The sequence below is a fragment of the Lepisosteus oculatus genome, chromosome 6 (assembly GCF_040954835.1).
Source record: "Lepisosteus oculatus isolate fLepOcu1 chromosome 6, fLepOcu1.hap2, whole genome shotgun sequence".
NCBI classification, from domain to species: Eukaryota; Metazoa; Chordata; class Actinopteri; order Semionotiformes; family Lepisosteidae; genus Lepisosteus; species Lepisosteus oculatus.
Genome location: NC_090701.1, coordinates 3,329,397 through 3,355,330, shown reverse-complemented (window position 1 = coordinate 3,355,330; position 25,934 = coordinate 3,329,397). Strand labels below are relative to the sequence as shown.

The 25,934-nt window shown below is 46.1% G+C and overlaps 2 protein-coding genes across 2 annotated transcripts in view; one reads left to right on the top strand and one right to left on the bottom strand.

Moving 5' to 3' along the window:
* Nucleotides 1-952: 952 nt before the first annotated feature.
* Nucleotides 953-13,625, top strand: txndc5 (thioredoxin domain containing 5). The gene is made up of 10 exons (XM_069190879.1): nt 953-1,570; nt 3,273-3,422; nt 5,516-5,621; nt 6,166-6,262; nt 6,736-6,851; nt 6,978-7,064; nt 7,678-7,818; nt 9,125-9,207; nt 9,824-9,953; nt 10,937-13,625. Exons 1-10 carry the CDS (start codon nt 1,380-1,382, stop codon nt 11,057-11,059), a joined length of 1,224 nt encoding a protein of 407 aa, XP_069046980.1. The 5' UTR covers nt 953-1,379; the 3' UTR covers nt 11,060-13,625.
* The window catches only part of bmp6 (bone morphogenetic protein 6), a 45,063-nt gene continuing 32,621 nt past the window's right edge, over nt 13,493-25,934 (bottom strand). The window contains exons 4-7 of the mRNA XM_006634473.3: nt 25,298-25,492; nt 18,931-19,007; nt 16,530-16,640; nt 13,493-15,217 (exon numbers count right to left, since the gene is read on the bottom strand). Of these exons, the coding sequence (XP_006634536.1) occupies nt 15,068-15,217; nt 16,530-16,640; nt 18,931-19,007; nt 25,298-25,492 (533 nt within the window). The 3' untranslated portion in view covers nt 13,493-15,067. The remainder of the gene's footprint in view (nt 15,218-16,529; nt 16,641-18,930; nt 19,008-25,297; nt 25,493-25,934) is intronic.

Here is a 25,934-nt window from a genome sequence, read left to right as displayed (position 1 = left end):
TTGAATGTTGACTGTTGGTCAGCTCACCCCGGCGTCTGACCTTTTGTAAATCCTGCAAGAGGTTTTAAGAAAATGATGTGAACGAACGCCAGCGCGGTTGTTACTGAGTTTTAGTCTGCTTTACTTGAACACCACATCCTGGACTGAACAGATCGTGGATTTCAGCACAAACTGAGATGTACAGAGGTGTGCCACAAAGGGAACAGAAGCAAAGGCAACAGTATTTGTTTAGTTTATTTTGATTTTCATAATACCCTTCTTGCTAATGAGGTATTAGTTCACTAAAGCTGCATGTGTCTAATCAGAAATAGAACAGAGGCACTATTCTCAGTTAAATCTCCTCTCTAATCCCTTCCGGTATAAAGGTACTGTATCTTAGTCGAAAGGATTACCTTCTTCATCAGTCTTTTTTCAAATACATAAATGCCAACATCTTACCTGAATCTAAATGTCCCTCAATTTAACTCATCTTGCATTATATTATCATAATATCTCACACCATAAATCCTTTCCTTTACACCTAAATCTCTGCTTTGAAAACTGGGATGACCAACGTGACGAGAAGTACAGTACACTAGCTGACATGACTGTATAACGAGCATTTTATATCAAGTGACCCTTTCAACAACAGCAAATAAGTCCGCTATCTCTTTGAACAAATTGGATTTCGATACAAGGAGCTCAGCTAAAGGGCTGAGAAGAATAAGATGATGCTCTTTGATGAGGTCAGCAATGTAAGTACACATCGGCGTATTTGTGAGGCCAGCGAAGCGGTCTACGCGTCCGGAAATCATCACTTTTCAGAGAGCTGGGGCTCTAGATGTCCCGGGCTTGCACTGAAAATGCCGTCAAGTGTCCAGTATTTGATACATCATAAACAACATCATTATCATCGTCCTTATGCCTGAATTAAAACTACCGACGGGAGCCCAACAGAAACTAGGTGTGGCGGACGGCGGATGGCCGGGTTGCGCGAAGTCCTTTTAAATCGCGAGAAAACTTTGGGAATCACACCACGCTGTGTTAACATCGTATCTCTGGATATTTATTCTCACGTATAACATAAATGATATGGGGGTTCTGGAAGACTACACACTTTTTTTCTTTTATTCATTCCTGATCTCTCGGGAGCTACAGTCGCCGGCTCGCCCAGGCACCGGGACAGCCCGGACCCGTCTAGGCGCTGCCTGCGCCGCAAGTCGCTTTACGGCAGCGTGATCCACACACCGCCGCAAGAAATGAAACCCGGCAGAGCTGAATGAAAGCAGAAAGGGGGCGGGAAGGGAAGGGGGGGGAGTGCTGAATTGTATCCGAGCCGTCGCCGCTTCCCCCGCACAGTCTCAGTCTCGGATACAGGTGGCCCGGGCACGACGAGAGGCATGGTCTGCACAGCTGCCCCGCACGGTGTGGCGCTCCTGCTCGGCCTCGCCAGCTGCGCTCTGCTCCTCGGCCCGGCGAGGTGCGAGGACGGAGCCGAGGAGGACGAGCACTCGAAACATCTGTACACGGCCGAGATGTTCGGCAACGCCGTCGAGATCGCCCCGCACTTCGTCATGTTCTTCGCCCCCTGGTAATGGGTTTTTATTCCTCTGCCGGTACAACAACAACAAGAACAGCAGCAAAAAGGGCTGTCGCTCGATTCGAGGTGTTAACGTTTTTAGGATGGCCTTATCCGCCTTCGCCCGTAAAACCGCGAGTGCAACCAGGGAAGAAGGAGGGGGGTGGGAAAGATTAGTGGATCTTGCATGGCGTGGGCCGCCTGGGTTTGTGAAGTCTTAATGGAGCTCGAATGTAACGTGAGAAGCAAAAAAAAAAGACTTTTAAAAGAACATTGTTGCACGTCGTGTCGTGATCGGCAGGACGCACGGCCGATTTGTTAACGGGACATGAATAGGAAAATAAACTAGACGGTTCCTGACGCTCTCAAGGCGAGATTAGGATCTGAAAGGGAGGTTTTGCTAAACTTTTTTTTTTTGTTCTTAAAACAATGGGCGCTTTGGGATGCCGCGGGAAGGAGGGTCCTTTTAGGGACGGGTTCGGTTGGGGATTAGTGATTTATTGTGGACGCGATGGAAGAGGACGAGCTTTAAATTAGTAGTTTTCTCTTGCAGTCATGTTGCTCTTGCACGGTAGAACAAAAGTGTATCCAAGTGGCCTAAAAAGGATTTGATGTCCCAGCGTTAGCTCTGGGATCCGGAGTTGTGCCGTGGCTGCTGACGTGGCTAGTACTGACGTATCTCTTACAGACGGATATAGCTACACACCTAGATTGAATAATTTTTGGTCAGCATAGCATTACTGGTTTATACGAGGAATTGCCTTTTCAGCAGCCAGTTTTGAACTTTAACACGTCCTTGATCTGTGACTGCACGCGTGAACTAGGAAATGTTTAAACTCGAGGTCTGCTTCGATTGAACATTACCTTGCTGGATCTGCGGTTTAGGTCAAGGAAGTCTAAGATGCCATGTCACTGTGAGGTTCTTATGCATGATATGTGCCAGAGGACTGCAGTATTCGTCCTGGACGGTTGGTGTGTGTCTGCAGGGTTTCCAGGCAGGTCGGTGGGTCCAATAAACCCAATAAGAAGTTGATTTTTAATTCATTAGGGTTAATTAGAGCTAATGTTTCATGAAACCCTGCAGACACAGTGGCTGTTCGGGATCAGAAATGAAGACTGCTGCCTTTGGGTAATCACAGGGCACAGAAACATTTCTTTCCGACTTTTTTCTGATTTTTTAAAAATTATTACCAGTTATTTTTATTTTGATATCAACATTGCCACCTTTTATTTGGTGAAGAGCCACTACTTGAAAGCAGATGGGAAACCAGCAGGTTACTAGTCTAGTGTGAAGCAGCAGCTCCCAGAGAGCTAGGGGCTGTCGTAGAAGTGATCCAGTTAGGCCGATACTGACCCGATTCAGGTCGTCACGTGCCCAGCTGGGCACTGACCCAGACTGAAATCCAGGGGGGATCCCGAGCTCAGCTGCGAAGGGGCGCTCGTGCTGCAGTCTGCAGCCTGAGTGCAGAGCACACACTAACGTCCGAACATCACAACCTCCCTGCTGCTGTCACCAGACTGTTCAGTTCCATTTCCACAGCCTGCAGCTCCTCGTCTTGAGCCGTTCTCTCACTACTGGCGCCTCTCTGGAGTGAAAGTGTGAAGGCCAGGCTGTCCCAGCTTTGAGTGGCTCATTGACTGTCGCAGGGGCTGAGGTGTAGCCTAGCTGGTGAGACGTGTCTCACCCCTCCCCCCCCCCCTTCTGTCTCCTCAGGTGTGGCCACTGCCAGAGGCTCCAGGGCACGTGGAACGAGATGGCGGACAAGTACAACAGCATGGAGTCGCCCCCCGCCTACGTTGTCAAGGTGGACTGCACGAAGGAGACCACGGTCTGCTCTGGACAGGGCGTCCGAGGGTACCCCACGTGAGTGTGTTTCAGGAACACGCGTGTGCGGTTTGCCTTCGTGTGTACAGGGGGAACTCCGGATGGGGCCAAATGAACGAAAACAGCTGCACTGGGGATCCTCACCTCAAGCAGCATTGGGGAGCAGGAAAAGACACCTGGCCTCCTCTCGCTCAGAACCGGGTTTTTTCACCTCATCCAGAAAGACACAGACATTGCTGCCGGTCACTGGAGGGGGTCTGGGTTGTGCCAGCAAGGCATCTGGACTAAAAACATAAGATGAAATACGCAGACGAGGCTGAAGAGTATCCTCTGACTGACTTGTCTGTCCTAGACGGTCATTTTACACCTGCTCTTTTTGTGGTTGCTCCTGGAATTTCTTCTCTTTGTAGAAGAGTGATTGGTTTGGTAGCCGTCCCTGAAGAGGACCAGTTGTAGATGAATAGTGTTCTTTTAGTCCCATTAGTGTGTGGCGCTCCCTCTGGATTCACACATCAGGTGCTTGACTGTTCTGCGGGTCTCTAGTGTATTAAATTATCGTACCAAATGTGTATAATAATACTGGTATTGAAAGAGAAGTGGAGCATGTTTATTCTTGAGCAATTTGATTAGATGGGGAAGCTTGGCGGTTTTTATTGTTCTTCCTTCCTTTATTTGTTATGGGATTCAGCGTTCTCTACAGCAAACATTCAACCGATGACAAATTTTCTTGTTCTACTCCAGACAATTAAAGATGCAGTGGCGCAGAGGCGTTTAACATTCAAGGCGCATAGCTCGATCAAAAGCGGTTGTCAAGTGCCCTGCTGCGTGGCTTTGGTTAAGTGAAAGAAGAGGCCACGGTAAAATAAAAGACTGCATGATGTTTTATTAATGCCTGTCGAAACTTTTAAATGGAACACCTCATGCTTTCCATGTTGCTCTCTGTCTGTAGTAGTAATAGGAAATCTGAATCAAGCAGATAACATCTCACATGGCATAGCTGGAAAAAGCCGTCTCATTTAACAAGAATGTCTCTCAGTCTTAGGAAGAGGGTAGCAAAGAACGTCTTGGTGTTACTGCTTGACATGTTGCAGACTTTAAATGTTATATCTAAACTAGTGTGTGAGCAGTTAAATCATCGTTAATCTGTTGTGTAATGGTCTCTAAGATTTTGCTTTTGCGGTTTCACCTAATGATTCCCTTCATTATGTAGACAAGTGTTAATGTTATACAACATTTAACATTGCTGACGGTGTCGCGTTAAGCTTGTTTGGACTGTGTTTTGTGTTAAAGATTGCTGAATAACAAGCTTGATTTATTCTCTCCCAAACTATCGCAGATGAGTAACGGTCACAATTGTTGTAATATTGGAAACTAAAGGAGGCTTTGAGGAAACTGTTGATGCTCACAGAGTGTACATATTTTAATTCCTGAAGGCGGCTAAGATGTCATGAGATATTTACACACCACTGTATTTCGTAAATTTTTAATTTTTCTTTGAAAGATGTTAGAGATGCAGCTTGTTAAAAAATATTGCATAATATGCGTGAAATTGAAGTAAAAACCAGTTGAATCTTTACCTGGTCCTTCCCCACTTTGATTGTTTTTGGGGATTTTGAAACTACTGTACCTTGGAGATATATTTCTGTCTTTGTTTCACAGCAAGGATCTCTTCAGTTTCAAGATGCACACGAATGTTCATTTGTGTGTTTTGTGTTCTTGGACATATCCTGACTCTACCGTATTGTATAAGTGCAATGAAAACGGGCTGCTTTAAAGTCGCCCTTTAGAGTTTATAACCTACTGAATAGCAGATTGGGATGTGGGAATGTGAAAAAGCTACCCAGCTGTGGTGTTAAAGCCAGTTCCCTGGTTTCCTTCCAGAAAGGCCTGGATTGGATCCATTAACTACTAACTCCCCAACAGGCTTCATGGGCTCTTCTCTTTTGGAAACCTTCTTGGGCTCCACAATGTTTTTGAAGTCTTACAAAAGAACCTGGTTTGGCGCCTACATGTCACATAAACTGCCCATCTGTATCTGTATACACACTGTCCTCTGTGCGCGGTCTGCATGCTGCTCTCACAGTGAAGTGGAGGGGTCCTGTAGAAACTGCTGTCCCTCTTGCGTTTTTCAGTCTGAAGCTTTTCAGACCGGGTCAGGAGGCTGTGAAGTACCAGGGACCCCGAGACATGAAGGCACTGGAGGACTGGATGTTGCAGACTCTGGAAGAGGAGCCTGCTGTAAGTCTCCTAGGCGGTCCATTCTTTCCATTCGTTGGGTGTTCATTTTCTGCTTTGTTTTTCAAAGGCCCGAATGAAAACTGCAGTCTCGGGTGTTGGGAGAAACAAGATTCACACACTCTTACACAAAGAGACATTTGAAGCTCAAAGTTTGATCCTTAACTAGATTGCGCTTTGGCTGGAAACTAGTTCTGCACGGTGATAAACCCAGTGAAAGGCATTGTTTTAATTATCGTAGAAGTAATTACATTTTTAGTATGCCTCGTGCGTAGTGAGACAGTGAGGTCTAATAACTCGTCAGGATTTTAAACGTGCACAGCAGGCCCGCACTACAGCTTGTTGCCGTTCTGGCAAGTAGGATCAGACTCTCCCGCGTGGGTTTTCAGTTCTAGCACGGGTTAGTTATAAAGCAGAAAGAAATGTGGGGTAGCCGTCTCCTCGTCTGCTGCTGGGGCGGGCGGTGCCCACCGTGAGCGGTGGATCTCTCGTGGGAGTACACGCCCGTTCAGCCGGAATCACAGCGGGGTGGTCCTGTCGCCTGCAGCCGCCGGAGTCCGAGATGGAGCCCCCCCGAGCCCCGGAGCCGAAGCAGGGCATGTACGAGCTGACCGCGGCGGGCTTCAAGGAGCACATCGAGCAAGGTACTCCCAGGGGCTTGTCGATCTGCTTCCAGTCCTTTTTCGGCGGGAGTTGGGAACGGAGAGGACAGCGGTTCTCACGGGGGGTGGGGGCGGCGATGATGGCGGAAGGGGTTCCTCAGTCAGTAGGGGTCAGGTCGTCCCCATGGGCGAGACGTCGCCAGCGTGCGCTTGGGCCAGACTTACGAATTGCGGCGTGTGAGGGGGGCGGGGTGGGCGTTTGCCGGCCTGGGACATCTGGGCCCCTGGGACGTCTCTGTGAGGTTTGGGGGGAGAGGTGTGGCTTGTCTGCTCAGCGCCGGGTCTCCGCTGAGGTCGCTGGCGGGGCAAACGGCTCGGCCCGGCGGGCGCTCATGCAGGTACTGCTCCCTGCGCTCCGGTTTTCGCTGGGGGGCTGGGGGGTCTCTTTCGTGGAACAACTGGGCCGTTTTGTGCCTCAGCAGCCAGTTAAGCTCTTGCCCTTCTCTCCTCCTTAGGGTATCACTTCGTGAAGTTCTTCGCTCCTTGGTGCGGTCACTGCAAGGCGCTGGCGCCCACCTGGGAGCAGCTGGCCTCCGTGTTCGAGCACTCGGACAGCGTCAAGATCGCCAAGGTGGGCTGGGTCGGCGGACCTGCTCGTGTGTGTGAGAGAGAGAGGGAGGGAGGTTCGCCTTGCTGCCTGCGGACCAGCCTCTTCACCGACGGGATCCGCTGTAACCAAGCTCTTCTTGTCTTCCAGGTGGACTGCACCCAGCACTATGAGATTTGCTCTCAAAATCAAGTGCGTGGATATCCCACTCTGCTCTGGTTTAAAGACGGAGAGAAGGTATGTGTGTTTAGAAATTGACTTGGGGGATTTCGACGGCCAGGGACCCTTTTGAACAGGGGACGCTACAGGAGCGATGAGTTATTATGGTATCTCTTTAATCTGTCGAGCTGCCCTCGGCGCTCTATGGGCAAGCATTGCAATGGGTTAAAAAAAGGAGCGAGAGACTGAAATTGAGTTTCTTTCTTATTTGTGAAAGAGCACTAAATGGTATAATGCTACAAACCAGAAGATTTTCTTAAATCTGAAAGTACTGTATTCCTGTTAGTTCTGTGTGCCGTAATGGTATCTGGTTCAGTCCTGTGTGCACCAGCCCTAAGATAATACTGATTTCTTTGGTGTATTGTTATAGATCTGCAGCCTCCTTTAGCTGGTTGGAAATTAATGATCACGTCTCTCCTGCTCCTCCTCCTTGCTTAACATCTCATTGTCCTTCCAGCTCGGCAAAAGAAAAAAGGCTCTCAGAAGGGATATTTCGTGTAGCTATTTAACATGCGATGCACAAAAATGAATCCTGCGTGATACATGTTTGCAAGCAAGCCAGAAAGGAAAATCTCCCTCTTTCTGGAGATAGGTTTAATGCCTGGTGGTGTGCTGTGCTGATGTCATCCAGGCAGATCAGTACAGAGGGAAGAGGGATCTCGACTCCTTGAAGGAATTTGTGGACAGTCAACTCAAAGCTGCTGCAGAAGCTCCGGAAGACTTGCAGCCGAATGAGCCTGTGCAGCAGGCTGAGGAGCCAGCTGAGGAGGAGGTACTGAGCTGGAAAGCTTGTGTCTGTATCCACAGCATTCTGGGACGGGTGAACATGCCACATGTGTCATCTGTCTCTGAAACCCTCTGATCATCAGATTTGTAAATGTTCCTCAAGCCAAACAATATGGGTCTGAAGTAATCAAAACCATTGACAGCAGCTCATTGAGATTTATCTTCTTCAGCAGTGTCTTTTCTTTTGGCAAATTTTCAGTCACCTCAGTAACGCTGTTCAATGGTCTTTAAATGATCCTGTATTTTAGGCCATAGTAGGGTTAGGGTTCCAAGAACCATTAGATGTTGACTGCAATTATACTTCTGGTTGCACTTTAAATGACCAAATTAAGAGAGTTTACACAGAAGAACAGTTTTTCTTACCACTTTTGATCTGACTGAGTTTTGTAATACAATTACTGAACAGTGCAGTCTATACAGTATAAGCAGCCAAAAGTCTCTGGGGGAAAAAAAATTGAAAGCAAATTAGCACTCATCTTAAAGTTCACTTGAGCCCCACAATCCAGCACTGAGCGCAGAAAATGTCTAAGTAGTGTGGGAATGTACATCCCCGCCTCAGCCACAGGATCGTTTTGGCTGAACTGAATTTCATTTCTTCGACTAGATGGACACTGGGATTGTGGACATCTGATCTGTAGCTGATGGCCGTGAAAGGCAAAGCTCACATGTGTCGCATGCTGTCATGCCAGTGTGCTTCTCCATTGAGCAACTTTTGGTCATAGGCAACATTTAAAAAAAGATATTGACAGTTCTACCTTAACAGCATTGTTTTCTGTTAGTGGCATATTTAATCTGTGGGTTGCTCATGTTTTTGCATAGGTTTCTAGATTTAATGAGCATATAGGGTTTAAGGCAGATGCTTTACCAGTGAGGCTATTGCCTGCATTTAGCCCATGTACAGGCTTTGCACGACAATCAGTTTTGCTCAGCAGGACGGTCAAGTAGCAATTATGGCTAAGCTAGCTATTTCCTCCTGCTGATGCAAATTCGTTTAAAATCGAAATCTTTGCAAGACTGAGCTGAAGGTTACATCATCTCTTAAAACTTAACCCCTTAGCCTAAAAGGGTTTTGTGCTTCTAACTTAGTGATTAGCAACTCACCCTGGCAAACCCTAGCAAATTTCCTCTGTACCTCCTTTATCAAGATGGAATTAAGTTCACTCAGTGTTAACACAAGTTATTCTGGGCCAATGATGTGTTTTCTTCTTAAGAAAAGTTTAGCCTTCTATTTCCAGATGCAGTTTTCTTTTGAACTCCTCAAAAACCTGATGTCTGTTTTTGTTTTTTTGCAGTCGAGTGTATTGACCCTCACGGAAAGTAATTTTGATGACACAGTCTCTAAAGGTCTTACGTTTGTCAAGTTTTATGCCCCATGGTAAGTGAATCGTCCTCATTTACATGGGAAACAATATTCAGTTATTGTAGATTGAGTCAGATCGTAGATCTGGCAGACTTGTTTTTAGTAGTACAGTTTATTGTATGGAAAAGTGACTGAAGATCTGGAAGATATCGAACTTGAATTAATAGTATTGAAAAGATTGCTTTTCTAATTTTAGATGAAATGTTGCGTGTATAACAGTTGTACCTTACCCCTGTGCATCTCCGTTGCTTAAATTACAGTGTTGATTTTTACTGTAGTGCTGTTATGAAAAAAGAGTGCCTGGAATTTCATGTCTAAATCTGTTTACAACAGATCCTTAATGATACCGCCTTCCTGTTGGACACAGCACAGAGCTGTTTCAAGCAAGGGAAATCTGTCTTCGCTGGCCTATCAGTTGAGCATGCGCCTTAGTGCTGACCGAGCTTCATGCCAGGCCAGACGGACAGGAAGAATTCATTTCATTATCTGCCTTTCTGATCGTCTCAGACATTTCCTCAGTGGCTAAGAGAGGAGGGCATCCAGTCTTCTGAAGGACACCAGAGCAAAACGCTCACAAAGGCTTCCATCCTAGTGCGTGCCATTGAAGGTTGCAATCTGTTTATGTTCTTAGGTGTGGTCACTGTAAGAATCTTGCTCCGACTTGGGAAGATCTATCGAAGAAAGAGTTTCCTGGGCTAACAGATGTGAAGATAGCCAAAGTAGACTGCACTGTGGAGCGCACACTCTGCAATCGATTCTCTGTAAGAGCCTCTCTTTCAGCATTCACATACCGATCGCGGTCTTGTGTCTAAACCTGCAACAGAAAATGATGACCAGGAATTATTTTTATAACCAAAACTGTGTTTTAGTGGTTGGTACGCTGGCCAGACATTTGGTTATGAATGACATTTTCTGTGTTACAATCTTTGTATTTAGACTTTTCAACCACTTAGAACCACTGAATGGGAATTTAGATTGAAACAGTTATATGCTGTGACTTGCATGGTCTTCTTAGATGAAAATATTTGGTCGCTTTTGCATTAGGGGTAGCAAATTTAGTCCATATATAGATAAGCTAGTTGCCAACGCTTTTATAAAGTATTCTAGATGGATAAAACTACTTTCTACTAAAACACCTTAGGGTTAGAGATTACGACGCTCTGTGGTTAAACTTAGATTTTACTGCACCAGTAAAAGTAGTCAATCTTCTTCTCCTGGTCCTTCAGGTCTGAACACACCTGCACCTGAACATGCACCACACCTGAACTCAAATGAAGCTAGTGGTACTCTCCGGAGTACATTGCAGTGTTTTCCTGCAAGCATTTTCTGACGTTTTAGTTGTGACTTAATAACACTTTGCGCCTTTTCGTTAATCAAGTCTAAGGCGTAAAAGTACAAACGATTGCAGCTGCTGGAATGCTGTTGAATGTTCTCAGCTGCTGCGGACTGGTCATGAAATTGGAGGTGGGCTTGAAGCTCTGTTTCCCCCCCCCAGCCTGTGCTAGCTGGGCGAATGGGTGCCCCGCAACGGTGTGCCCAGCAAGGGGCAGAATCCCCAGCCGGGGTGCATCCCACCTCGCAGCACGTACCTCTGATGGCTGTTTTTCGAATTCGAAGGGAAAGAGGTTTCAAACGGGCACTCCCCTCGCGGGTGCTCGCGCGCTGCGGAGCGTGCCTTGAGCCGGTGGGGGGTCCGGGGCGACGGAGCGAGCCGTGACCCCCCGGTGTCCGCTCTGCCTTGCAGGTGCGGGGCTACCCGACGCTGCTGATGTTCCGGGCGGGGCAGCAGGCGGGGGAGCACAGCGGGGGCCGGGACCTGGAGAGCCTGCACGGCTTCGTGATGCGCCAGGCCAGAGACGAGCTCTAACGCCGCCGCCGCCGCCGCCGCCCGCCCGCCAGCCACCGTCACGCGCGGGTCGTCCCATCGCGCTCGGAGCGGCTGTTTCCGAGGCAGACGCTGCTGTGCGTTTTATTTTTTTCCTTACGGTATTCTGTGACACAACGGAGTTGTGCTAAGGCGGGATTACAAGTCATCAGGTGGACTTCCGACGGGGGGGAGAAACGGGAGTCAGCTTCTTCAGTGGGCTGGGGAAGTGGGAACGAGCCTTGTCTGATTCGTCTCTCTTTAATAGCCAGGGCCTGGGTTTTTCATATGAAAGGGCCAAAGCTGAATGAACACTGTTTCACAAAAGGTACTTTTGCTGGTAAAGGAGACTCAGAATAGCTTTACCCAGTCTGCTTCTTCCCAGCTCCCAGTCTGCTTGGGGTTGACCCTGTGCCCTCCCTGTCTTTCAGCTGTGAAATAAAAACCTCCAAACTGACAGAATGGATTGCACAAAGAACATCGAAATGTTTGCTTTTTACCCTTTCAAACCCCAAATCCAGTTCTCCTTTTCTATACCCGTTTCATATAACAAATTGTACTTATACTGTATAATGGAGGGAAATCACTTTTAGAAATCAGTACTTCTGTATTGATTGTTTGCTCCACTACCTGGCCAGTGTTTGTTTTTACACTGCAGAATAGACTAATTTCTATATTACTGATGGCCTAAATCCTGGTTCTGTTTACTACCTGAGTACTTGATCAGTTGTTATTAACATTTTTATATGATTTTTCTGAAAGTCATTAACAGTTGATTGCTCAAAACAATTTATGGAACCTTTATTAAATGTTTAATTTACCCATAAACCACCTTGGAACCTGGTGAGAGGTGTTACAATTATGCTGTTAATTGAATAATTAGACCAGCTTCAACTGCTTGCGCGGAATTAAAACCAGAAGACAAACTAGGCTGTGCAGGAAGGGAGTTTGAAATGACCTCCTGGAAACAGCAATGCCATAAAATGAACCTTTCCGGTCTCTTAGGAATTTGTTTTAAATACTGTAATGAAACACTCTCTTGGATTATGTGGAACTTGGCACTGTAACCTGAAGCTGTGCAAGGGAACATGCACAGTGTCTCTGATGCTGTAATGTCATTTGATTGCACCATCTGCCTCCTCCTTGACATCGATTATAAAACTTAGTTTTGCAGCTGCTTCGACAGAGGTGTCACAGGGAAGGTTAAAAGCTGCATAGGGTGGTTTTGCTGAGGTTTTCGGTCCGTGGCTGATGGCGTCAGTATTTTTGTATCCTTGGGAGTAGTTCATTGGATTTTTTTTACATAAAGTTCCATCTTTTGTAAACCTACAAGCCCTAATATTGCCTGCTTTGCCCTTGTGCTTTGAAAAGCCAGAGCAGCTACAAGCTACTGCTGTTTGCTGTGGTGGACGAATTATAAAACTGCTGTTGCAAAGTGCTGGGGGTTGTAGTCCCATGTTTTAAGCTTTTCATGTCAGTCTGTTTCCGTTGTGTCACTACACCAAGGAACCGGCGCATAAAATGTTTACAGTCTTGAATGAGTATACTATTGACTGCTAACATATCAGAATTTTTGTAAAGCTAGTTTGCTGCATCCAAGTTAAATATGATTGTTAACAGAAGCAGGAAGATTTAATGTCATGATTGTGTTTGGAACGTTACTCATGTGCTGTTGTAATCATGAGCTGCTTCATCTGGTCAACTGAGACATGCAGTAGCATATTCTTTTAAAGGACTGAGTAATGCAGTATCTTTGCAAGAAAAAAAATGGTCTTAGTTTTTATTCCTTCTTATGAGAATTAAAGATCCTCTTGGCAGCCCTGAGAGAACAGAGGAAGCACTTACCCTGATGAAAAAAACACACTTTCATCTAGAAAACTTGACTTTATCTGGGCTGCTCCAGCACTGCACAGGGAGAGCTGTTACGGTCGTTGTAGCGGCATGCTTTAATTTAGGAGGAGAACGGATATCAAGTAGTCTTTCGCGCTCCAAGATGCACTCTTATCCAGGTTTCAGTGGCTCGATGGGATGTCTCTTTCCAACTCGGACCCTCCTGAGGCATGTTGGGAGTTCCCTTACGGGTGGCTAGTGCCAGCTCTAGGGACGCCCTCATTTTCCTCCCTACTCTTTGCTTCCCCACCCACTCTCCCGAGGCTCACAATTGACACACATGGTACTAAACTCACAAGCTGTGGAGCCCAAATCTTACACCCGTCCTGTAACTAAATATCTCAAGTGTTTCTAGCCCTCGGGTTTTGACCACAACAGTACAAGTCCATTTTATGTTCTTCTCTTTATTTGGAGTAGAGGAATTCTGTGCAGATGCCACCGTTATGTGCGAGTCTTTTTCCATCAGTAAGGATAAACAGGGAAGCCACTTAAAATACCAGTAAAATTGTTACGCATAGCACATGGTGTAGACATTAAAGACTCCAGTGAAGGAAAGCAGTAATGTTTATGAGGGTTGTACAATACTAAAGAACATTTTTTGTACAAAAAGTCAAAATGAAAAAGAAAATTGTTTACATGACTTTCTGACACTTTTCGTAATAAACATTTTTCAAAAACATTGTCTGGTCTTGTGTAATTGAAAGTATTGTGTAATTCAAAGCGTGAAATAAATAAGTAGAAAATGTACAAGTATTTACACAAAAATGAAACTCCAAATGACTGGAAAAAAATGTAAACAGCAGCTTACAAGAGGTATTTTTTCTCTTATGATTTGTAGCAGGTTAGGCACAAAAGGTGATGTAGCTTTCTCAGTTCATATGTGAGGTTTTAAGCTAACGCCTTTACTTCTTCAGTAAAAGAGAAATATCTGTTCAGGTCTTAAGGCATCTCTGTGAAGCCAGTAGCTATGTGGCTGAACAGGGGCCCCCGCCTGGTTCAGCTAAGAGAGGACCTGCAGTGCCCAAACTCCGCAGGTTCGAGTTGAGACGCGCCAGCAGCTCAGGGGGCGAGGAATTCGCCTGGGGCAGTGCACAGTTGGCAAGGGTGGGGAATTGGTCAGGTGGGGTTGACTGATACAATGTCAGCAAAAGACACCTGTCCTCCAATCAGCACGAGCTCTCCAGCCAGGTCCCCTGGGGACTGTGGAGTGCAGGCAGGCATGGAGGGGAGAAACACGCACACTTGCCCCCTCTGTCCTCCCCCGGCACAGGACTCGTGGCTAAAGAGCTGGGTCTTGAAACTGTTGGCGATTCTAAACTAGGTACAAATCACTTTAAAAAAAAATCTTAAATTAGAACCTACTGAAAAACAAAACAGGCCTCTCAAATTATCCTTTTTTTGGGGGGGGAATCAGCATTGGTTCAATGATTAGGGTTTGAAGTAAACCTTCCCCGTGTTACGTCTGTTTTCACACCAGAAAACCACTGTACAGCCACATTTACTAATTAGGCTTTAAACGTTTATTAATTCAACATGTCTTATGGGTTCTAAACACAGCGGTCTGCGCAAGGGAGAAGGGCGAACGCACAGGAATGGCAAATCTCTGTGCCGCGGGCGTGCGGTACTTCTTCCACAGCGCACCGCGGAAACCCAAAGACGACGACATCCCTTACCGAGCCGTTTCGGCAAAAACCGGCTAACGTTGTTGCTGTCAAGACAAGGGCACTTTTCAGAGTGCTAAAAATACAGGTTGGCTTTCTTTTTTTTAAATAAAAACCAACAACAACAACGCCCTGCCTGTGATGCAGGTGTCCTGGAGGAACCCGTGAGCTCTTCCGTTTCACCAGCAGGAAGGGCGCAGGGCGCACGGCGAGGCTGTGGCGATCTTGGGGGGGTGACGGGGTCACCTGTGTGTTCATTCTTGCAGTGTTTTTTTGGGGGCAGACGAAGGCAGCCTCTCGCAATCCAAAGGTTTCGCCCGAGTCGCGTGCGGGGTGGCACGGAGGAGAAGATCTGGAAATGCGAGGTCTTTCTTTCGGCCTTGGACGCCCCGATTCCAGACGCCCCCGGAGGGAGTCTTGCCGGCCTCCTCCGAAGGGGCGCCCGGAGGGCGAGCCGGCGTCAGTGGCAGCCGCACGCCCGCACCACCATGTTCTTGTACTTCTTCAGGATCACGTTGGAGTTGTCGTCGAAGTACAGGACCGAGATGGCGTGCAGCTTCGTCGGGGCGCAGCTGGGCTTGGGGACGTTCTCGGGGTTCATGAGGTGGACCTGTAGGGGTGTAAGACGCGGACAGGTAGGTTTTCAGAGACTAGGATCAGTAAAAACCTGCAAAACTGAACAGAGCTGAAACTACGGAAGCTTAAGCATCTCGTGCAATACAGGTATTAAAAAAACGAAAGTGAACGATTCCTCACATCGTTTATGTCACAATTACATCACTAACAGCAGAGGTTAAAAAAAAGTGAATGGCACTCGTATGTGCTATTCCAATCAATTTTAAAGGCTGTATGCACGACTCGTCACAGTAACGCCCTTAACCTGCATGAAGAATTTATTACAGTAGGTGTGGGTTCAGTGACTGCAGTCGATCAAGGTTCTGACTGAAGGTGCAAATCAGATTAATAGCGGTATTTTGTCTATATAGTCTAGATAGCATGTAGCTATCTTAAAATATTCCAGAAGGTTAGAACAAATAAAGTAGTTAATAGCCAGTAATTAAAACACACAGGAGTACTTGGCTGTGATTATGCATGAGCATCTGGTCATGACAGTCATGCTTCAAGTTTTGAACTTCATTTCTAGTACCCAAAGTGTAACTACAGGAGCACGATGCGAATACATTGTGGGAATTTTGGTTTCTGAACTCAGTCTTGCTTAGAAAAATTGAAATGACTTTAATCCCACTGTTCAGTCATTTTCCAATTAAATGTCTCACTACTTCAAGGTTTTTACTACATTTGTCTGTTCAGAGGTGTGAAGAAACCAACCTGTTTTTCCACTCTTTTACAAGCTTGTAAACCCAAATTAAAGAAGTGATTAAGCACATTACAACTCCAGATTTTTAACTGCCCTGACCATGAAATTTCCAGGAATTAGATTCTTGTCACAATATTCAGAGATGTCCAGGAAACCACAAAAAGGTTGTCGACCCTTGAGTTGCAGTTTGACTTACGGGTGTGCCCATTAGCTCTTGCCCAATCACAGTGCTACAGGAGCAACATCACTCCGCCTCTTGTGTCGATCAAATCAAGGTCAACAGCCACAGACAGCTTTTTCCACTGCAAGAAGCACTCAACGGCGCAACGCAGATGGAGACAAGAATACGGCACTGGCAGGCCTACAAGAGTCCCATCCTCTCTGCACGAGCTGGGAGACGCCGTCAAACTGGTCCCATTGAGCCGAGTAACTGGCTAACCGAGGCCGTCGGGCAAACCTGCTCTCCAGGATCACGACTGCCCGTCCCCGATGAAGCCATATGGTACGTGAAACTGGGAAGAGCGACAGCCCCAACACAGGCCCCTGGGGGCCCAGGGCGTGGCAAGACGGGCGGATCAACCTGACCCGAGGGACCGCCGCTCACCAGTGTCTGGACGATGGCGTGATTTGTGGCGTTCATGTGAGCGTTCAGAGGAAAGGAACATTCTCCGTCGCAGTAGTTTGCCGCATACCCCTCCGGCGCTATGATCCAGTCCTGAAAATGGAGGAAACACCTGAAGACGCAGTAGAGATAGTGCCGTTTCCTGCTGAAGTAGGAACATCCACGTTAAAGTGCTCATTTTTCTGCTGCATTCAACGTTTTTTTCCCCTATTATTTTCAAGTTTAATAAAATTGTATCAGTGGAAATAAGGGGGTCAGGGTTCCTGTTTTTTTTAAGTCAACACTTTGTTTTGAATGCTAACATTCATTTAAGTAAATTTAAAAATGTAGGGTTATGTCCATTTAAAAGAATCAGACTTATGTCCGATTGTTCCAGTGGCTTTCAGCAGATGAAACACTTCATCTTGATAAATATCTGCCATTTGATTAATCACATTCTAGAAAATAGTTCTTCACTGCAAGCTGCTTAGTAGAGTGATAGAAAATGGAATTATGTCTTTTCACACAAAAGGTAGTATTCCTGCCACAATATTACACCACTTATCACAGCTAGATTCGGTTTTATGCTGTCAAACGAGATCTCCGTCTCTCGAGACGTATGAATTTATCTTGGGATATATGAATGTTGTAATTAGATTTGTCAGGCAGTGTCTTGTTTTATGAGGAATGCACATCCATCCCTCGAGAACACACACATCCTATTGTTTCTGCAATTCCTTTCAATGTGGAAAACCCTGAAAGAAAACAGTGCCCTATGCCAAACCTCAAAACGGCAGCTATCTAGATGAACCGCTCTCCTCTTCCCTCATGGGTAGCGCAGAGCCCTGACATGAACCCTGCAGGGCACAGGGCCTGCTTGATCAGTGCCTGCAGAGGAACATGCCAGTTTCCCACTGGTGTGACCGCTGATGGGGAAGAGCCCAGCCTCTGAGCTGGCAGTAATTCAGCACAATATGAGGATGTGGGTAAGAGCAGTAAGGGCTGCTTTATCTAGTTTAATGAGTAACTTCTCTTGAATTCCTTCTCTTTCTCTGAACAGCTACTAAACAGAAGGACGCATCTCACAGAAAGTACATTTCAGGTTGTTTTTTTAAACCAATGCTTGTCAAGTAAATCGTTTTAGCTCATAACGAAAAGAAATGTGGTACTACCGGCAGCGTTTTCTTTCTTTAAAAAAAAAAAAACTTCCATTAGAAACCTTTTAAATGTGTTGTTATTGCTGGCAAGGAGTTAGCAGTCTTCCCAGCTGATTCATAACTCCTTGAGAAAGATTCCAGTAGCTCGGATGACAAAAATGCTTATTCCTTAAAAGCTGTAAATACTCGCTTTCTACCATCTGTCAAAGACTGACAATTCCAGGGTTTTCCCAAGCCCTGGGTCACTTAAGATTTCAAAAACCTCTGGAAAGTTTCTCCCCCTTAACATCTTTATTTCCATGCTTCATCTTCCTCATCTGCAGTAAAAGCACAGTGCTAGTATCACAGTGGCTTTTACGAATTTACAGGCTTTACAAATTGTTCTCCACTCATTCGTAGATGGAAAAATTCACATGGCATTGGATTTTAATCAGGTTCAACCCATTGAACCAAGCAAACCAGCGCAGACAGAACCAGTTAGCTCAACTGAAATGAGCTGTGTTGACTTGCGTTTTTAGTAATTTCATGAAGCATGCATTCAATTTGAAATGCACAATTTTGCAACACTGATATAAACTCAAAATATTTGCTATCCAATATCTTAATAAACTGCAGATCCACAAAATATACCAACGGTGCTAGGTTATAAGTTTAAACGATATAATGAACCAAAGTACACTTCAGATTGTTGCTGATAAAATGGGTGTTCAACACTCCTTCGTGTCGGTGTAGATAACTTTCCTCTAGATGTCAGTACTGTCTAGCTGTACATTTGTTTACAATCAGGAAATGATACAGATGAGCTTTAAAATAAATCTACTGCCAGGGTTTACAATCTTTAACGCAAACCTACTAATCTTACATTTTGTCAAAGACAATAACAAAAAAAAGCCAGTTTTTTTTCTCTTCATTAAAGAGGGCTATGGGTTTCATAAGGTGACGCACAAAAATCACAGTTCCTAAAATATACAGGCTGAAATAAACACTTTGCGGGATAACATTCAAGTTATTTTCCGTTACTTCCTTACGTTTTCCACTCCCTCAGATAAAACTGTAACCACAGAGAAATGGTGGCTGTCAATAAGTAGGGTAATCTGCCCACATAATTAAGAAAAAAGCTGGCTGCTCTTACAACCCCACCTTCCCCCCCAGCCCTGAAGGGCTGTTCAAAGAGCTCCCTGTCCCTCCTGGGTTTTTCATAAGACCCAGTCAGTCCCACAGAGACGGACCGGCGGCCGTTTCCTTACCTGCCAGCCGAGCTCTCGGAAGCTGACGTACAGCTCGTGCTTTCGGCAGGCGGTCTTCTGGTCGCTGCTGTTGTAATCTGTGGGGAAGCCCAGGGCGAAGAGGCAGGGATGAGTGCAGGCAGGGACACGAGTGCAGGCCCCGGACGCACGGGAGCGAGTCGCGCCTCGGCTCGGGCCGGTCCCGGAGTGCGGACAGGGGGCCGTGCCCCTGCGCCAGCATCACGGACGCGCAGCCCTCGTGGACAGAGCTCCCCCAAACTCAACTAGCTCATGCGGCATGACCACTGGGAATCCAGCCACGCCACTAACGTCGCTCATGCTTTTTTACAACAGCGGATCACCGCACGAGGCCTTTAAGTTTCATTTGTGTCTGAGAACAGCCTGCTCCTCTTGCGCGTCTTTGTTGAATGGGTGCAAGCTGGGGTCCCAGATGAAACATGGCCTCAGAACAAGGGTCCCCTGTGTAATGGAACAATGGCATGTTGGTGGGTCTGTAGCGTCATAAGGAAATGCCTCTCTCTCTCTCATTCTAGTTTGTTGTTTTAGTTCAAGAATTAATCCTACAACCTACGGTAACCGAGAGCACTAGAACCACCGTATTTGGTGAATTCCCAGCCCAGAGAACGGATTGTGCTACTTCCTTGACACCTCTCAACAGGCAACCACCTTCCCCTGCTGGCTGGGACAGGAGTGCCCAGTCCTGGTCCCGGAGGGCTGAGGCGTCTACAGGTACAGGATTCTCGGTCTCCACAAAGCACCAGCGCCTGCAGAGCCTCCGGCCCTCCAGGACCAGGGCTGCTCACCTCGGTGCTGGGAGAACGGGAAAAAAAAATCCAACTTCCTGCAGACAGGAAGAGATTGCAGGCTGGCCAGTCACATCCTTGTCTGCCAACTATTGTAAATATGTCACAAGTCAAATGTGTTTGTTTCAGGCTGGGCCTAGCCAGTGCAGGGACAGAAAGATTGCCCAAGCTGCTGCTGAAAGTGATTTTGGTGAATGGGAAAGGGGCATTCTTCTATACAGCACAATTTCCAGCCCGACGTTCCAGTATGGCAAGTAGAGACATCATGCCTTTGTCCTCCACCTGAGATGCTCAACTCAGGTCTTGACTATTTGTTACTGACAATCACAGCTCCCTGTTGAACCAATCCCTTTCTCAGCAGCTCCGGCAGAGAAATGCCTCACCCAGCTGGGTTCTCGCATATATAAATATACATCTTATATATATGTGAACGTTGGACTCCTTTGTGATGATAGAGGGGTGTTCCCAGGCACGTCGGCACCACAGAGGAAAATAAGCAAAGATCCCAGAGCACATCCCCCCCCCCAGAGTCATCTCCGCAATCCCTCTTCAGGGTAATTCATTCATTCACTCATTCATTCCCTTGCGAGATTACAGGGAAATCTGAAGGGCTTTTCCTGAGTGTTCCCGGTTTTTAATGCGCGCAACCATCCCTGCGCTTCGTTTTCAGCCGTTCCTATTCCGGTTCAAACCACATCTCAGAGCCTCGGCACATCTCCACCCCGGATTCACACGACTTCCACGACGCGACTTTTAGAAGGCTGCCACAACACTTTAAGACGTTAAATCAAATCGAAAAGCGTCTTAAAAAAATCAACAAGTTGAATGCACTGCAGTACAGATCGCAAACCCAAAGACGCAGGTTTCCAGCATGAAAGGTCAGTATCAGAACGGGCTCTTGGTTTGCTAAATGTTTCCATAAATGAAAACAGGTGGAGGAAATTAGATATTTGAAAAAAACAATTTTTTCCCTACATCAGTTTTGTAATACAGGACATTTTTCACGCAACACATGCACTGGTATAGTCTACAATCTAAGAAATAATCCACCAGTGCTCTTGTGGTGCACTGATTGTCCATGAACTAGCAACAGCCGCGGGACACCACCCGAGGTGGAACGGATTTTCTCCTCCTAACGCTTCTGCCGGGGCGTGAGCTGCCTCTGCTGGGCTCCGTGGGCCTGTAACCCCCGCCCCCAGCAGCGCTCCGCCTCGACATCCGCGCCACGAGAGCTTTACACCACTCCTTCATTAACTGGAGCCTTTACAGTCCAGGGGCCTATTAAAGAAAAGAGCAGAAGCTATTTACGAAGTGATTTCCCCGAGTGTGAAGGCCAGATCAGTAGCCCCTATAAAACACTCCTCCCCTCCGCGCCACTTCCTGCTTATTACCCTGCTGCATAAAGCATGCTCCACTTTCCTCAAAAAGTGCCAAACGTACTAAAAAAAACAAGTCACGTGTACCAGCAGTTTGCTGTAGTCTTACGTTGGATTCCGAATGCCATGCTACTCATGGCAAAGCTGCATTCAAACCAAACAGTCCTGATAAAAAATCGTCCATTGTATGTCTTTTCTATAGAAGTACAATTAAAAAAAAACAATTTTCTTCGATATTGTATCTCCTTAAAAACAGTCTGAAGGTTGACTGGTCACGTCGCTTGCATTACATGTTCTGTGCTCCCACAGAGTTCGGGGGAATTGATTTGAGGGCATCAGGCACAGCTAAAAGGTAAAGAAAAGAAGGTCATGAATTAAGTGCTACATTCTGCTGACCATCAAAAGAAACGTTTCTCAGCATGACTGTGCTGTTAGCATTTTTGTCATGGATGTGGTTTCTGTACTTTCTGTAAAAAAAAAATACAATAAGTGAGAGTAACAGATACTAGATATTTTCCAAGGACATTTCACAATGCGAGGGAGGAGTGATCTGCAACATCTAAAATATTTGAAGAATGACAGTGAATATAAGCAACGAGAGATATTTCATGTTGCATCCGGTATTTATAAACGAGTATCACAGACATAGCTTTGTACTTGGGTGTGGCTCCAGGGAAGAGCCATTGAAGTTCTTTTTCTGGCCTTTTTCTTAAACGTCTTGATGGTTTAACTGCCTTTCACAGGCACTGGGACTTTTTGGTGGTGCGTAGTTCCACTTCCTTTCTTGAACAAATTAAGGGAAGGCACAGATTTGTTTTTTAAAGGAAAGTCTCCCAAGTGGTTTCCACCTCCGCCTGGAGGTTCAGCCACTTGCTGAAGAAAACGGAAGAACAGTCCTTGATTGTCTACGATGCTGAAATTCTTGTCCAGTCCTTTTTAACTTTCATCACTTGCGAGACATGGAGGAAAAAATCATCATCACTGCAAGAGCACCCGGCTCACCCCTGGCAGAGCCCTCTGGGTTCCTCTCGACTGCCAGGGAACTGGACGCAGCTTCAGGGCCTGTGAAGGTGGTGCTGCCCTACAAGACTGCTCTCCATGTTGTTCCAGAGGGCTTTGCCTCCTGTCGCCCCGGTAACCTCGACGCCCCATGGCCCATCCCGAGCTTGGCTTTGCTCCGTCTGCCCCATCGTACGCAATGCACAGCTTCAGCACTCCTGCCATCCGAGCCAATGAAAATGCCTTTTTAGAGTTGCAACACATTAAGTTGCATAACGTTTTGGCTAATAGAACTTTTATACGAGTTCATGTTCGTTTAACGACTAGTTAAAAATCTTTCGGCAAGGAACCTCAAGCCCTGAAAGAGCATGAGAAAGAGGCACTTCGTCCAGATAAGTCACAGTGACACCAAACGACAGAAGTCTAACCCCTTTCACAGTGCAAACATGGTACACTGTAAGGAACTCCTGTTGAAGCTTGAAAGAGAATGTGGCCGTTGTCCGTATCCATAGGATTTTTTTTTCGCACCAAAGTTTATCTTTCTTCCTGTCTTTCATCACAGAGGTTATTAAACCCTCTCAAGAACGATGCAATGTCTAATTATGCTAACAGTAAACAAAAGGAGATGGGGGAGATGAAAAAAGACAGCTGTACAGCGCTGTGTTATTATAATTCTTTAAGCAATAATGTTAAGTTGGTCAGTCTTTTACCAAGCGGTTAATGACTGACTCGAATAATTACAGGTCTTAGGGGCAACTCAAATTATAGCAGGAGATGGTCATTAAATCACAGGCAAAGGGCTCATCTCACACACGCTGCTGGCTGAACCCCTGTATTAGGTCTAAAGGTGTTATTGTCTTATTTTCGTTTTAAAAATACTTCCTCAGACACCCCCCTTTGAAACATTTTAACTCGTTCCCGACTACTTCAATTTGCACATTTTCAGAGCCAATCTGCCCGAGAGCACCTTCACCCACAAAAGCAACCACAGACCTTCAGTCACGCATTGGAAGATCCCCGATGATCTATATTCCAGTTAAATAGCCGGCACATTTACAGTAAGCACCTTGAAGCACAGCGCTTCAGTAAATCACATGCAATTTGCACTGTCGACAGTACTTATGTTTACAAAAAAAAAAGAAAATAATAACATTTAAGACTGTTGGTGTTGGAAAGAGTTTTCCTGCATTGTGCAGGCTTCAGAAGTCTTTGCCTCAACAGCCACACATGAATCAGAGTCAGGTGTCTCTCACACACACACAAAGGAATATAACAATGGTGGTCTCTTTCAGTGCCAACAGGAAAACCAAAGCCACATTGTGAACACAGGAATATTGTAGTTTTGGTTGCTAGGCCACCCTTACGATAAATCACAATTGGTGTCCATTTCAAGCCCCAGTTCCAGAAACTGGCATTATATTTAGAAAATATGACACATTATTAGAAACATCTGCCTAATCCTATTGCAGTTATAATATCTGTGAAGGGACCACTGTCACGAAGACTCAGACCTTCCTTATCCATGTCTAAATATTTAGACTTTGGATGTCTCAAGTGGTTGGGTGGGAGAGGATAAATATTTTGGGTTATGAATTCCATTACCCAGAAAAAAAAATGAACAATTTTTTGCTTACTCGTAACAACACAAGCAAATACTAATTATATGAGCTCTAGAGTGATAAAGCCATTAATGACATCAGATGCATAACTTCTAAATCAACACTAGAGGTTCTCACTGCATTCGATTCTCAGTGAAAAAGCCTTAGAAAAGATGAACAAAATGTCAATGATGATTAGAATAATGATAAACATGATACAAGTCGCACGGTAACAAACCAGTTGCATCACTTTGAATAACATTGCAATACAGGCTGCGTGCAGCTGTGCACGAGTTACGGTGAAAAATTAGATTTCAAATAGCAGTGGAACACAAACAACTCATTTCCAACAAATGGATTTAGGCAATACTTTAAAAAAAAAAAAAGCATGTCTATAATCCCAGTCCCCTGCGTTCTGAATTTTAAGGAAAGTACCTTTGAATTAATTAATAAAAAAAAAACGACAAAAAAGACGCCGGGCAGTTAGAAGCAGTGTTTGGGACATGTGCTTATTTCAAGAGAGGTTTTTATGGTGCAGGTGTGCAAGAGGCATGTTCCGTCGGCTGTCCCACGTGATCAAGGACGACCGTGATCCAGACGGTCTCGTGCACCGCCGTGCAAGGCGAACTCTCTGCGCTGCTCCGGCTCCGCTTCCTGGTCCGAAGACCTTGAAGGTCTAGAAGCGCCGGGCTCATTCCCCAGATACCGTATACCGCACATCTACAGCGTAACCAAACACCAGTGGATCACCCAACATGGCTTCGCAATGATGAACTGGAAACTACAGGATATACGACAAGCTCCGATGGGTTTTGTCGGCAAAAATAAAGACGGAAGACCCAGGCCACCTCCATGCAACCACTGCGGGGCAGCCCCCAAAACCAGGAGTATCTGAGGGGCTCCGGGGGTAGAACAAGACTGGGGGACCCTTGGTCTTTATGGTGGCATTATACAAACTCATATAGGACTAAATTTTAGATGGGCCCACAGGGGAAGAGGTTGTTTAATCATTTGATACCAAACGATTTTCAATATGAACTGAACTAAAAAATGCCGGGGTAATTCACCCCAGACACTACAATCCCTCTTTCATGTCCAGCAGGCTGCCAGGGATACACAGACCAGTCAGATCTGGGAATTAGTCCTAGCGTCATGAGGAAAACCGGAGTAGCAGTCTTGCAAACTTATCTCCCCTTTCAAAAATGAACATTTCGAGTCATTTTAAACAGGAAACACTGCAGCAAAACAAATTAACATAATGCAACTGATCAGCTTTTCAGTGGCTCGCTTCTCTTCACTCCCCGAGTCATTCATCGAAAAGGTCACTGTCCGTAATTTGGCTTATTACGTCAGATGCTACGCAGCAAAGTCAACCCTAAACTCCCAACGTGAGACCTCTCATTTCAGCAGATCGGTGAAATACAATACAACCTCCTCCCCAGCTTCCATTATACCATCTCCCTCCCTCGTGTTACAACACTCACATTTCGGAAGCACAATAAACACATCTATGAACTCCAGTCCCAGAAAGATGCCATACTATGCCGACGTGTTACGGCGCCGAGAGCTCAGGGGAGAGGAGGGGACTCACCTGCCATGCTGGGGCTCCTGGGCGCCTCCTGTGGCTGAGTGGAGCGGTTGCGGTTCTGCTGTCGGCGCTTGTTCGTGGACCGGGTGGTGCGAATGTGCACCTCGCTCACTTTGAAGAAGGCGACCATGAAGGGCTGCTTGTCGTGAGGCCCATCGCGCCCGATCAGGCCCGCTTCCTTCGGGTTCACGGTCTTGCCTGCGCAGGAAAAAAAAAAAAGACGGCGCCGACCGCGAAGATAAAAAAAATAAATAAATTGGGAAACGTATACACTTTTCAACAAAATAAGTCATCCGATCCTTCTTCAGGTGTTGATGGGTGTCGGATCCAACAACTGAAACGTTGTGCTTCTCCTTTTATGTTCTTCAGCATAATTTCCACCGGCTCCTCTGCAGTCATTACACACTGACGCACCACCCTACTCAGTCCTCTTCAAAAGAGGACTGCACAGAACACCGAAGATCCAAGGGTTTTACTTCTCGACTTTGGTCTTTAGTACTACAGCGTCTCTACATGTCGATCATTAAGGCATTAATTGGCATTCATGCTGTGCCCATGTATTGTCGAGATGGCACCTGCTGAACAGATTTGGAACCAAGTAATGCAAATATTGTGCTTTCCCTAATCTTTTTATATTGAG